This window comes from Moschus berezovskii, chromosome 9 (genome assembly GCF_049115385.1).
Source record: "Moschus berezovskii isolate FMDL1 chromosome 9, NW_MosBer_1.0, whole genome shotgun sequence".
NCBI classification, from domain to species: Eukaryota; Metazoa; Chordata; class Mammalia; order Artiodactyla; family Moschidae; genus Moschus; species Moschus berezovskii.
Genome location: NC_142468.1, coordinates 45,756,102 through 45,770,491, shown reverse-complemented (window position 1 = coordinate 45,770,491; position 14,390 = coordinate 45,756,102). Strand labels below are relative to the sequence as shown.

The 14,390-nt window shown below is 43.7% G+C and overlaps 1 protein-coding gene and 1 pseudogene across 1 annotated transcript; both read left to right on the top strand.

Annotated features, from left to right (window-relative positions):
* The first annotated feature begins 5,125 nt into the window (after nucleotides 1-5,125).
* Nucleotides 5,126-9,483, top strand: BCL2L10 (BCL2 like 10). The gene is made up of 3 exons (XM_055437414.2): nucleotides 5,126-5,623; nucleotides 7,671-7,789; nucleotides 9,426-9,483. Exons 1-3 carry the CDS (start codon nucleotides 5,189-5,191, stop codon nucleotides 9,481-9,483), a joined length of 612 nt encoding a protein of 203 aa, XP_055293389.2. The 5' UTR covers nucleotides 5,126-5,188.
* A 2-nt stretch (nucleotides 9,484-9,485) lies between these two features.
* LOC129563322 (T-complex protein 1 subunit delta pseudogene) lies at nucleotides 9,486-11,144 on the top strand (annotated as a pseudogene).
* The last annotated feature ends 3,246 nt before the right edge of the window (nucleotides 11,145-14,390 follow it).

Genomic DNA, 14,390 nt, shown 5'->3' with positions numbered 1-14,390 from the left:
TTCAAAGATTAACTGGCACTGGGATTGGAGCTTCCCTCCAAGCCTAGGATTGTTGACTGAGCAGGCATTTGTAGATCTGCATTCCCCAAATGTGCCTACTGGCTCAACAGCAGGTTAAACACACAGACCCTAAGGCCCCTCCCCTGGAGATCAGGATCAGGCAGGACTGAAGTGGGCTGGGAATTCTGATAAGGGGGCAAGCTGGGGAAAAGTCTCAGTGAATCTTCTTGTCTGTAGATCCTTTGGGAGCATATGAAGCTAAACCACTCGCTTTCTCACCAGTGCTTGGGGAGAATCAGGTCACTCTTCAGAGCATCTGCCAACCCCTCATTCTCTACCCAGGGCTTGGTGCAAGCTAGGCTGGCCTTCAGGACTGGTCAGTCTCCACAGTGGGTGGACTCACGGTAATACTAGTGAAAGAAGTGAAATGAATATATTTCTGTAGTTGTGAAAAGGATGCAGACCCTCTAGGGAGGAGATGGGATCAAAAACAATGTGCTGGTTGATTTAACCATATACATAAGAAAAGCTCAATGCAAATATGGTATGAACATTTATGCAAAGACTGTGACAACAAAAATTGCCTATCTTTGAACCCCGGGTTATCTAACCAACACACCACTGGGAAATGCTTAACATTTGCCTGGTTACTCATGTAAACCAGGAACCAGAAGTCACTGTTTCCAACCCATCTGTGTTCCCCAGTAATAGGTGGCCTCCCCCTCCTATGTGAGGGAAATGAAAACATGTCCACACAGAAACTTGAACACAAGTGTTCAGAGCAGCTCAAAGTGGAACAACTCAAAGGTTCAACTGCTGATGAATGGATGGCCAAAATGTGGTATATCTATACAGTGGGATATTATTTAGTAATACAAAGGAATTAAGTACTGATTCAAGCTACAACATGGATAAGCTTTGAAAATATACCAGGTGAAAGAAGCCAGGCACGTAGGACCACATAGTGAATGATTCCATTTACATGAAATCTGCCTATTTCATGATAGGCAGATCCATAGCAACAGAAATCAGTGGTTACTTAGGAGATTGGATATCCTTTAAGAATGAAATTTCACAGTGGTGATGGTTGCACTACCCTGAATATACTACAACCCACTGAAATCTATACTTTAAAAGGGAATTTTGTGGTATTATGAATTATATCACAATAAAGCTGTTAAAATGTATATGAAAAAATAGTAGGTAGTCTCTAGCTACTTTCAGTATTTTAAAAACAAAACCATAAACCTTATATGTAAGGCTCACCAAAAATGTCACAAATTGCATTTTGGTTAGAAGTGGTGCAAGTGAGCCTGGAAACCTTGATCAATTAATAATACAAGTTGCTCTGTAAAGAACTTTTACTGTGTGCCAGGCAGTATGCTAAAGCCTTTGTACATACCAACTCATGTAACCCTTGTAACAACCTATGATGCAGACAGTTTATCAACTCCATTCCTTACATTAGGAAATTGAGGCCAGAAGAGCTGAAAAACTTTTTTCACAGTTGTGCAGCTTCTACAGTTGTGCAGCTTCTAAGTGGCAGAGGGGGGATTATAGCCAAGTCTGACTGCAAACTGGATAAGAAGTTCTGTGTGGAGGTTATCTATTCATTTGTTTGATTCAGCTGATATTAACCAATGGCAGGGTCAGAGGATTTACTACTAACACCCAGGCTATTCCAAATCTAAGAAACAACTGTGCTTGCTGATAAAATATAAAGTTCAAAAATATAAATTCATGACTCCCGTGAAAATAAAACATGAACCTATATCAAAACATTTAACTTAATAAGGGAACTCATAAGCTGTCCCAACCAGCTCAGTATGACAAGGTTTATATACCCTTCTGGCAAAATTCATTTCTCACCACATCGGAATCACTGGCACTTGCAGATCAGGCCCTCTGCAGTAGCATTAGCCTCAGCCTTCACAGAGGAAGTTCTGTTATGGCCACATCCTGTCTCTGCTTCATGGCCTCTTCATTCATGGGCATTCATAGAGCAGGCACCATGGCAGCTGTGTAAAGAAGCTCTCTCATAGTCACATAGCACAGAATTTTGTCTATTTGATTAGTAAGACCCTCTACAGAGGCCACCCTTTGGAGGCATTGACATGGGAGACAAGTATCTTCAGTCTGCACCTATTCAGAGGGGTTCACCCACATATCTGTGTCCAAGATTTCCTTGTCACCAGTCTTCAAGGACCTGACCAGCCAGCCAAACCATCAGTAGCTGCCCAAGAATCAGTGTAGATCTCTACTCTAGCCATCTCTCACCCCAGACTTAGGATACAGTCATGTATCCTGCTCGAATTTCTAACCAGTGGGAGTATTTTCCTTCACCACTGTCTTCACAGTCCCCCCTGACCCCAAGCAGAGCTATAAGGCTCTAGCCATCCATTTTCATGTGGCAGCATATCATATAGACCTATCTGCAATATATCAATAAACTCAGATATGCAGATGACACCACCCTAATGGTAGAAAGCAAAGAGGAACTAAAGAGCCTCTTGATGAAGGTGAAAGAGAAGAGTGAAAAAGCTGGCTTGAAACTCAACATTAAAAAAACTAAGACCATGGCATATGGTCCCATCACTTCATGGCAAATAGATGGGGAAAAAATGGAAACAATGACAGACTTTATTTTATTGGGCTCCAAAATCACTGTGGGCAGTGACTTCAGCCATGAAATAAAAAGACACTTGCTCCTTGCAAAAAAAAGCCATGACAAACCTAGACAGTATAGTAAAAAGCAGAGACATCACTTTGCTGACAAAGGTCTGTATAAACAAAGCTGTGGTTTTTCCAGTAGTCATGTATAGATATGAGAGTTGGACCATAAGGCTGAGTGCTGAAGATTAATGCTTTCAAACTGGTGCTGGAGAAGACTCTTGAGAGTCCCTTGAACAGCAAGCAGATGAAACCAGTCAGTCCCAAAGGAAATCAACTCTGAATATTCATTGGAAGGACTGATGCTGAAGCTGAAGCTCCAATATTTTGGGCACCTGATGTGAAGGGCCAACTCATTGGAAAAGACCCTGATGCTGGGAAAGATTGGGGGCAGAAGGACAAGGGGGTGACAGAGGATGAGATGGTTGGATAGCATCATCGACACAGTGGACATGAGTTTGAGCAAACTCTGGGAGACCATGAAGGATGGTGAAGCCTGGTGTGCTGCCGTTCATGAGGTGGGACATGACTGAACAACAACACAACATCTACAGTCCAGGCTTGAGTTCTTCTCCCTCAGTCAACTTGTCATAAGCAACTCCCTGGAGGCCATAGGCATGGAGTGAGGGGGCAAAGCAACAGGAGTTGGTGTTGCGGTGGTCTGAGCCACCTACCCATACAATCCATGGACCTGAGTTCAGTCTCTTATATACCATTTCTACTTGATGATAGATTGCTACTGCGCATGCCTAACTTTATAACTAGATAGGTCCAACAGCATTCATATTATGAGATCTCAAACTGCATGATCACCTCATTCAGCTTCTACCAAGACTGAGTAGCAAGCCAGAACCTGCTTCTCAAAAGGAGAATAGTTACTGGCAAAAGAGGACATAGATTTGCTTTAAAATCCTACAGGTCTGCACTGCAGTGCTATTGGTGCTCGTCAGAGATTCCATCCAGCTTCCCTGTTTGACATTTCAAGTATCATTGGATCTGTTGGATCATAAGACCCAAGTAGTATAGCAGCTTGTTGTTGCTGCTTAGTCACCCCCATGGACTGTAGCCCACCAGGCTCCTCTGTCCCTGGGCTTTCCCCGGCAAGAATACTGCATTGAGTTGCCATTTCCTTCTCCAGGGTATCTTCCCAACCCAGGGATTGAACTCACATCTCCTGCATTGCAGGAAGATCCTTTACCACTGCACCACCTGGGAAATCAACTTGTATTGCAGCCTAAACAGCTGCAGAGCCTTCTCTTGTTTTACTCCTAAGTCCACCAGCCTGTAGATAGATTGAGGTTGCACACTCAGATGTGTATGTTGCCTCCAAAGTGACCTACCAAGTTTGTGCCTCTTTCTTTTTGTAGGTGATACAAGATATAGCTATTCATCTTTCACCCTGGTGGGGATATTTCAAAATACTCCAGACCAATGAACAAATTTCACAGCTGATACCAATTCTGTGTCCGCCTGAGTCCATTCAGGAGAAAGAAGCCATGGAGTAACATGAACAGAGAAAGATTAGTATAAGAAGTACATTAACTATAATAGGGGAGTGGAGTAATGAGGGATTGGCTAGTAAAAAGTGGAGAATTGTAAGTAATATAAGGATGGTAGCTATAAGAAACAGCCAAAAGTTGGATAATTCTATTATAGCGACAGTTTAACTGTGCTGTGATTGGCCGTTTCTTTGTCCCATCACTTAGACTGTAGGGTCCTTAAGAGCAGGGACCACATGCCTTGTTCTCCATTGTGTCTCCAGTGCTAAGGGCGAGACCTAGCACCTCAAAGGCTAGGAGTAAATGAGTGAATGAATGAATGCTCGAAAGTAGATAATATTGGTACTCTAGGAGCAACATGCAGGAGAACTACCGTTTCCTGTCCTCTATGGCCAGACTCCAACACACACCTGGATGCTTCCATCCAATCTGAGAAAATGCTGATAATACTCAAGGGAGTCACTCGTGGAGGGCTGTGTGTAGCCTTTGTCAGCCCCTCCTAGTATGAAAGAAAGTGTTGGTGGCTCACTCGTGTTCGACTCATGAACTGTAGCCCCCTAGGCGCCTCTGTCCATGGACTTTTCCAGGACTGGAGTGGGTAGCCATTCCCTTCTCCAGGGTACCTTCCCCACCTAGGGATCAAACCCTGGTCTCCGGCATTGCAGGCAGATTCTTTACCATCTGAGCCACCAGGGAACCTCTCCTAAAGGAGAGGCAAGTCCAGCCCAGCTGCCCAGACTGTCCCCTCTGGGTTCTTAGTCCCCAAGCCGAAAGCTAAAAACAATAACCCCCAAAGAGTCTCACTCTGGCCCTGACTGCTATGTGAATCCATGCACACCACGGGGCCTCGGCTGTCGGGACCAGAACAAGTGTAGATGGGATTCCCATCAAAGCCTCCTCTCCAGACCTGGGAAAGCAACTGCCTGGGGGCGGGCTGAGCCGAGCCAACGCGAGAAGGGGCGGGGCGCCGGCAGGCCCAGAAAAGAGGCCGGGGTCGGACCCCCGGTAGAGGCGGAGCCATGGTGGACCCGTTTAGGGAGCGCACCGCCCGGCTGCTGCTGGACTACCTGGAGTTCTGCGCCCGGGAGCCCGGCGCGCCAGCCCCTGCGCCGTCCACGCCTGAGGCTGCCGTGCTGCGCCACGTGGCCGCCCGTGTCCAGGAAGCAAATCGAAACGTCTTGCCCCTCTACCGCCGCTACCGCAGGCACCGCGTCGAGCTGGTGGCCAGGATGGCGCAGAGGCTGCTCGACGAAGACCCTGGCCCCAGCTGGGGCCGCGTGGCCTCACTCGTGACCTTCGCGGGGTCGCTGCTGGAGAGGCCGCCGCAGACGACCCGACGGCTGGAGAAGAGAGACGACGGCGGCGTTAGCAGGGACTGTCGGCTTCTGGTGGCCCTTCTGTGTGCTCAGTTCTGCGAAAGGCACCGCGCCTGGCTGCTGGCGAACGGCGGCTGGGTGAGTGCGAAGGACGCGGGGCTGGTGGGCAGCCTGGGACGCGCCCACGCAGCCGGCTAGCGGAGGGACTCCGAGACGCCAGGCCTGTAGAACATTCATTTCAGCAAGACTGGGAAATTTGGGGTGAAGTCTGACTTTCTGTACTGGTAGAGTCAGTTGCCGAAACAGGCCTAGCTAGACAGCTCGCATACTAAACCATTCTGAAAAAGCAGCACTCGACTTGGGTTGGCACACTTTGGCTCTTCCCTTGACCACCTTCCGGTTTTAGGGTGTGCTCGTGTTAGGTCTGGATGCTTTGTTTAGTTAAGTTAAGTAGACTCACAAAGTGATGAAGTCAGCAGTGGGGTGACCTGGGCCAGATGGATTCTTTATACAAAACTTTTAGATGCACCTTTCTTTATGGACCCCACAGCTCTGCAGGTCAGAGCACACCAGCGTAAAACAAAAGAATGAGAAAGCAGCCCCTGGTCCATCTCCACATCTCTCAGGAAGCACTAAGGCAGAGGTGTATGGGGGTGGGGTGTGCACCTGCCCCCTGTGGTGGTGCTGACCTGAGGTTCCTTAACTTCTAGTTTACTGCACTTGGCCTTCAATTGCCAGTTAGCCTGTCGCCGTGGCTCTCAGCTGTAAGCCATTGATCACTGTGGTCTAGGCCAGAGCAGGAGTTGCACTGCGGCTTCAAAACCAAACCTTGGATCAAGGAGAGTCTGGCCAGCCTTCAGTAAAAGGGTAGAATGCCCTGCTGGGTTCTGAGCGAGACCCCTGCTTCTTTCTTCTCTTCCTTACTGGAGTTGAAGCAATGACTGTAGTGACCCAAGTTATAGAAGAAATGCAGCCAAATTATTAAAACCAGCAATTAAAAACATAATCTAAAAAGCAATTGAAACATAACCTAAAAATAAACTAGGGAAGACACTGCACTGTTTGCAATTTCCTGACAGACCTGTATTGATGAATTGGGTTCCTTTTGTGGAGGAAGGTTAGTATTTGAGTCAGAACCTTGACCTTATATGAACAGTTTAAGGTGTTAGCATTAACGCCATCCTTTTGGTGTATGAAGGGATGGGGGCGTAGGTCTTCAATTCTCCAGGCCTGTGAATTGTCAGAAACTCACCTGAGCCATTTGTCTTAACAAGGCATTTGGCTCCCAAGGGCCCTCCACGCTAAAGAGGAAATTGATGGGGAGGTGGTGGTGGTGGTGTTTTTCCTCAACTTTTGGCTAACCACCACTGAGTAAGGAATAATCTTTTAATATCAAAAAGCAGAAACTCTCCAATTGGGTAGAGAAGACGTACCCACATCTCTCTCAGCTGCAGTTAAAATGCCACAGTCTGGATTTCAGGTCCCTTCCTGCCCATTTTTCTGAATGGAACTACTTGCTTTATTGTCTCAGGAGATACCTTTCAAGTTAGTAATTTGTCATTTTCCCAGATGGCATCTGTTTTGTGATGAGGAAAAAACAGGATGTGGTATTCTACTTTCCTCTTGGGTTTTGAAAGACGTGAGTGAAAAGATGAGGATTCCTGCTCTAAGTGACAAAATCATGTCCTCTGTGTTCTTCTATCTCCTGTGTTGCTGCTGCTGCTGCTGCTAAGTCACTTCAGTCGTGTCTGACTCTGTGTGACCCCATAGACGGCAGCCCATCAGGCTTCCCCGTCCCTGGGATTCTCCAGGCAAGAACACTGGAGTGGGTTGCCATTTCCTTCTCCAATGTGTGAAAGTGAAAAGGGAAAGTGAAGTCGCTCAGTCATGTCTGACTCGTAGCGACCCCATGGACTGCAGCCTACCAGGCTCCTCCGTCCATGGGATTTTCTAGGCAAGAGTACTGGAGTGGCTTGCCAATGCCTTCTCCGACCTCCTGTGTTAGCTTCTTACAAACCCTAACTGAAAGATTCCTAATTAAAGTAACCTACTGGTCAGGACTTTTTTTTACCTTTTTAAATCCAGGAATTGTCTTAGTGTTTCATCCAGAAGCACTGTGTACTTAACTGAGTACAGGTTTTGAGTATTATGAAACAATCTAATTCTCTTCTCCCTCCACTTTTAGGATGGATTTTGTCTCTCCTTCAGCCACTCATTGCAGCCATCTTGGGAAAGACAGCTGGTCTGGTTTTTCTTCTCATACTGGACAGCAATAATCATAATCTACTTCTGGATAAAATTATCATGAGTTCTAAAATTCTTAAGTCATTTCTACCTGCCTAACTCTGACCAACCAAGCAAATTTGAAATGTGAAAGACCAAATCAGAGTAAACCACCTTCTGAGACATTTTTATCTGCATTCATATAAGGAGTCCTACAGTGTTTCAGCCAGCGTTTTAACTCCTGACAACCCAATATATTGGGACAAAGGCACAGATGGCTCTTTTTAAAATGGGGGACACAGGGGTCTCAAGGCTTATTGCGCCAAAGAATTATAGAAGAAACTGCTTACCATTAACTGCGAAATATGGTGCTATTTGCTACATTTGGATAAGAGTGGATATGCGTCTCTCATCTACCCATGATTCCATGTGCTACTGCTGACTGATTTATCAAGGCAGTGTGTCAGGGGTGTAAAACGATACCACAAGTTCCCTGAGTCACAGTCTGACAAAGAATGTAATAGTAAATCTTTTTAAAGGAATCCTTTCTAAACTCTTCTTGGTTTCTAGAGTTAGTGTATTGAAATTTATTAAATTTTATTTTTGCGATTTCAATAAATTTTTAAATCTTAAGTTTTAATAAATTTATGCATCTTTTTCAAAATTGTAGTTGGTGTTGCTTGGGATTCAATAAGCCTTTATTCTTAGGAGTAACTTGATTGACAGTTTCCTTTTATCGTCTCTTTAAATACAGCACAGACAATCATTTTAAACATTTAATCAATACACAAGCACTTAGCAAGTCCTTATCTTTCACCTTCTATTCTGAATTCAGCTCGTCAGTTGAAGTTGATGGAGAGAGAAAACTTGAGCCTCTTAGATACTGTACCTGAGGCCTGTGAATTTAGAAGACAAAAGATAGAAAACATACACATTTTATTTGTTGCTGTTTTTTTTTTACAGGGGACTTTATAGAAAACAAGTGAAAAAGAAACATACTTGGGGTTTGTATACCATTTTAGCAAAGAATGGTAAATTGTGGAGATATGACTAAACAAGGGATTCTCAGGTGGCTCAGTGGTAGAGAATCTGCCTGCCAATGCAGGAAATGCAGGAGATGATGGTTTAATCCCTGTTTTGGGAAGATCCCCGGAGTAGAAAATGGCAGCCTGCTCTGGTATTCTCACCTGGAAAATTCCATGGACAGAGAAACGAGTCCATGGGGTCTCAAAAGAGTCCAACACAACTGAGCCACACAAGCATGACTAAACAAATGAAAGGGGTTGGGCTTCCAGGGGTCGTTTTGCATTGGCCAGAAAGTTCATTTGGGTTTTTCTGTAACATCTTATGAAAAACCCCAAATGCACTTTTTGGCCAACCCAATGTATTGTGGGACAGTGACTAGGAAATAAACGGGGGAAGCAAATGGAAGATGAGAATTATTTTAGAAAAATTAATGCAGATTCATCTTGGTATTAACTCCCATTGCCAGTAATAGAAGTGTTCTCCCCTTCCTGGTACAAAAAGGCACCTCTCTCACAGGAAATTTATACCCTCCTTTTAGGCAGGAAGAGGGAGAATAGAGAGCTCTTCCTATATATGCTATTATCAATATGCCAAAGTGGCATATTTGGGGGTAACAAATCCCTTTCATTGGTTAACTGTGAAGATAGTTATCCTGCTGCCCAGTGGAATCTGTGTCCATATGTCCTTCTGGAGCCCACATGGACCCAGCCAAGCTTGTCAGCAGCCAGGGGAAAAATACCTGGACATAAAGCCAGCCTAGATCTGCTTCAGCAATGTCTCCATAGATGAAGCTGTTGCTGATGCTATTAGAACAAGACTTCGACGAAAAGGAATGGATAAAATGGTTCAAGATGGGAGAGGTAATGAGACCATTACAAACGGTGCTACCATTCTGAAACAAACACGAGTGTTATATCCAGCAGCCAGAATCCTGATAGAGCTATGGCTCAAGAGAACCAGAGAAGTGGTGCCACGTCAGTGGTCATTGTTGCTGGCTCACGCTTTCTCTCCAATTGCTGTAACAACTTTATTCAGAAATGGATTTATTATTTCTGAGTCATCCTAGAAGAATTTGGAAAAGGGTGTTAAAGTCTTGACGTGTCTTGACCTGTGGAACCAAGTGACAGAGAAAAGTTGTTAAACAGTGCAGCCACTTCGTTGAACTCAGGCATTGTCTCTCAGTATCAAATGTAAATGCAGGGAGCAGAGTGACAGACCCACCACAGCTACTGGCATAGATCTTAGAGATGTCAGAATAGCTAAGAAACCTGCTAATGCCCTCGAGGGTGTAATGCTAAGTGAAATAAATCAGAAAGACAAATATTGTGTGATCTCTGTTACAGATGGAATCTAAAAAATAATAAAGAACCAAACTTATAGATAGAATAAGTTGGTGGTTGCCAGAGGTAGGGGGTGGAGGATGAGAGAAATAGGTAAACTGTTGTTTGTTTTTAGTTTAAATAAATGGTCATTTTTAAAAAGAGGCGGGGGCGGGGGAAAAACTTGCTGGGACAGTTCATTGTGAGTTGGTGGAGGGGCTGGTTCTCAACCACAAGGTGGCCAATTCTGACATAACCAGAATTGAAAAGCCTAAGATTGGGCTCAAAAGCAGATCAGAATAATCAGTGGGTGTTGTGCCCAGACGGACCAAGCCCTGAGGGAAGACAGCCTATGTTCTCAGTGAAGCAAATTTTAAACATGGATGGAAGTCTCTTCTTAAGACATGATCTTAGTGATCTTGTGTTAAGTTTCCCGATCCAAATGAATATTGCGGTAGTTAAGGATATTGAAAGAAACTGGAACCAAGCCACTTGCTCATACTGACCAACTTACTGCTGACACGCTGGGTTTCGGTGAGTGAGCCGAGGAGATCAGTTTACATGATTCTGGCAAACTACTCAAGGTTACAGGCTGTATAAGCCTAGGAAAAGGTTCCGGTTGTGGTTCCTGGTTCTAACAAATCAGTGCTTGAAGAAGCTGAGCCCTTGATTCATGATGCCCTATGTGTGATTCGTTGTTGAGTGAAGCAGAGAGTTCTTCTTGCAGGAGGGCGTGCTCCAGAAATAGTGGCCCCGTGGTTAACTGGATATGCGTGAACATTAAGTGGTATGAGATCCTTCTGCATTTGTGCCTTTACGGATGTTGTGGCGGTCATTTCATCTACGCTAGCTAAAACTGCTGGGCTGAATCCCATTTCTACAGTAACAGAACAAAAAACAAGCAAAAAACTGGTGTGCCCAAGGAGAAAACTGTAGGCATTAGTGTCCAAAAGGGTGGTATTTCCAGGGTTTTGGAGGAACAGATGGTTCAGCCTTTGCTGGCTTCAGTCAGTGTACTGACACTAGCAACTGAAACTGTCTGGAGCATTCTGCACATTGATGATGTGGTAAATGCTCAGTTATCTGGATGATCCTGGCTGGCACCGTCATGGCCACCGATGGTGTGGCTGCAGTGGACCACTGCCTTGGTGTCCCTTCTTGTTTGTAGGATAGTTTCCTCTTTACATTCCTGGGCTTGGTCTTCCATTTGGCATTTGCTTGAAATTGTCTTGACACAATGAAAATATTAACTATTTGGTTATAAAATTAAAAAACTGCAGTGTCCCACCAGGCCTTCCTGGCCATTACTTTACTTGCATTTAATAAACAATTGGACCTGCTTTGTTGCCTCATCTTATGAGCCTTTTCTCTTCAGAACATGCAGTTCTGCTTTCTGTTCTGATTTGTTCAGTATGGCAGGATAAACTGATTTAACTTTCCATTGCCTTGTGTTTTAGGGTGTTTCTCCCCTTATGGGCTATTGGAAACAATATTGCATGGATTTTGCATATGTGCATAGCCCTGCATTATTTATGTCTACAGAAAAGAATTCTAGAAAAAGATTCTGAGTCACAGTTGATATGTATTAAAATTTAGCTGCTGCCAAATTACTTTTCAAAAGAGGTTCTACCAATCCAAACATACACCAGGTCAGGGAATGCTTAGCTCTTCACACTCTTGCCAGTGTTAAATTATCCTAAGCTTTTGGTATTTGTCATCTTTAGGAAGGTCATGCTTGTCCCAGGATTACAAAGAAAGTATTTTATGTCCTTGGTCGTTGATCCATTCTCGAAACCTTTTTACTGAAGTATTGTAATAGGGAAGAACAAATCTGACTCCATGCTTGATCTTTTCCTTTTCCTTTAACATTTGTGCTTTGTTGCCAATACTTAGTCATGCTGCCTCTGCACCTCTTGTAAAAGGATGTTGCCTGCTGTCTGAAATATATAGAATAGCCTATTTTCAGGGCTCTGACTTTTAAGAATCTATTCATGTATAGATTAAAAGTTGCAAGAATAATATCTATCTTGTTGGAGGTTTACAGGACCTCATGACCTGACCTACGTGGGCAGCTGAAAAAACAAAGGATTCCCATACCAAGAAGTTTGCAACAACTAACCGAGCCCCTCCCTCACCTTGCCTTCAAAAGTGCTTTGCTGAAACTGAGAAGTTCCAGGCTTGAGGATAGGAGCAACCTGTCTCCTTGGAGAGCTCTGCAATAAATCTTTCTGTGCGCCAAACTCTGTCATTTCGATTTGTTTGGCTTCACTGTGTGTGGGGCACATGAACTTGCATTTGGTAGCAGCATGAAGTAGGACATAGTCCTCCTAAAAGAAGAGTTGGGGTAGTATTTCAGCCTTGTTTATAGATGGTCCATTTTTTCCTAGCTCATTTGAATGTATTATCTGGTTTATAGACTTATCTTTTTCTTTACTAACAGCACTCTGTCTCAATTACTATGTGTTTATGGCATATTTGAACATCTGGTTTTATAGTTTAGTCTCCTCCACCATTATTCTTTTAAAAAAAATCCTTGGCTATTTATGTGAATTAAGATAAATTCTAAAAACCAGTTAATAATCCACTAAGACATTGCTTTAGGATTTTGAATAGAATGGGATTAGATTATAAATCAATTTGGAAATAAGTAGTAGAATCCCAGGGATGGGAGAGCCTGGTGGGCTTCCATCTATGGGGTCACACAGAGTTGGACACGACTGAAGTGACTTAGCAGCAGCAGCAGCAGTATGTTTACAATATTGCATTTTCCCTTCTAAGAACATGAACTTCTGTTCCATTTATTTAGGTCCTTTACAGTTTTCTTCACATAGGTCCTGTGTTCTTGCTGGACGTATTCCAGCTCTTTCACTTACATCACCATTGGGAATAGAATCTGGAGAGAATGTTTTCCCTTCCCACAGAGAAGAGGTCACAGAACAGAGGTCAGAGATTGGAGGTGGGATGGAGTGTGGAGAAATAGTTTTGATGACATGACTGAAATCTCATAATTTGAGTGTGCCTAAAGCTACCTGAGGCTTGATAAATTTCCTTTTCGGCTTAAACTCATTTTTTTTAAAATTTTTTAAACTTTTTATTTCTTTTTGGAGTTTGATAAACAATGTTGTGTTAGTTTCAGGTATACAGCAGAGTGATTCAACTAGCATAAATATGTATCTGTTCTTCAAATTCTTTTCCCATTTAGCTTGTTAAATATTATTGAGCAGAGTTCCTTATTATTGAGCAGTAGGTCCTTATTGTTTATTTATTTTATATATAGTATTATATGTATGTTAATCACAAACTCCCTAACTATCCTTCCCACCCCCCTACCCCCCATGCCCCACACCCCCACCCATTCCCCTCTGGTAACCAAAAGCTTGTTCTCTAAGACTGTGAATCTGTTTCTGTTTTGTAAATTCATTTGTATCATTTTTTAGATTCCGGATATAAGCAACATTATATATTTGTCTTTCTCTGTCAGACTTCACTCGGTATGACAATCTGTAGGTCCATCACTGTTGCTGCAAATGGCATTGTTTCATTCTTTTTTTAAGATTTTTTAAAATGTGAATGATTTTTAAAGTCTTTATTGAATTTGTTACAACATTGCTTCTGTTTTATGTTTTAGTTTTTTGGCCTCAAGGCGTGTAGGGTCTTAGCTCCCCGACTAGGGATTGAACTTTCACCTCCTGCATTTGAAGGCAAAATCTTAACCACTGGACCACCAGAGAAGTCACTCTTTCATTCTTTCTAATGGCTGAGTAATATTCCATTGAAAGTATGTACCACATAGTCTTTATCCATTCCCCTGTCAGTGGACATTTAGGTTGCTTCCATGTCTTGGCTATTTTAAACAGTGCTGCGGTTAACACTGGAGTGCACGTATCCTTTCAGATCATGTTTTTCTCCAGATACGTGCCCATGGATGGGATTGCAGAATCATACGGCAACTGTTTTTTGTTTTTTAAGCATAATTTTTTAAAATTTATTTTTAATTGGAGGAAAATTGCTTTACAGTGTTGTGTTGATTTCTGCCATACAACAGCCTGAATCAGCCGTAAGTATACGTATATCTCCTCCTTCTCAACCCGCCCCACCAACCAGCTCCCCATCCCACCCTGCTAAGTGGTCACAGAGAACTGGGCTGAGCTCCCTGTGTTGTACAGCAACTGCCCACTAGCTGTCTATTTTACACACGATCACCGACTCTGTGGACATGAGTTTGAGTGGACTCTGGGAGTTGGTGATGGACAGGGAGGCCTGGTGTGCTGTGATTCATGGGGTCGCGGAGAGTCGGACACGACTGAGCGACTGAATTGAACTGAACTGAACTGAAC

Excerpts from the sequence above, each read along its gene's own strand:
- BCL2L10 (XM_055437414.2), top strand. The coding sequence starts at position 5,189 with ATGGTGGACCCGTTTAGGGAGCGCACCGCCCGGCTGCTGCTGGACTAC. Across the intron at positions 5,624-7,670 it reads TGCTGGCGAACGGCGGCTGG|GATGGATTTTGTCTCTCCTT; the intron begins GTGAGTGCGAAG and ends CTCCACTTTTAG. Across the intron at positions 7,790-9,425 it reads TACTTCTGGATAAAATTATC|AGCCCACATGGACCCAGCCA; the intron begins ATGAGTTCTAAA and ends ATGTCCTTCTGG.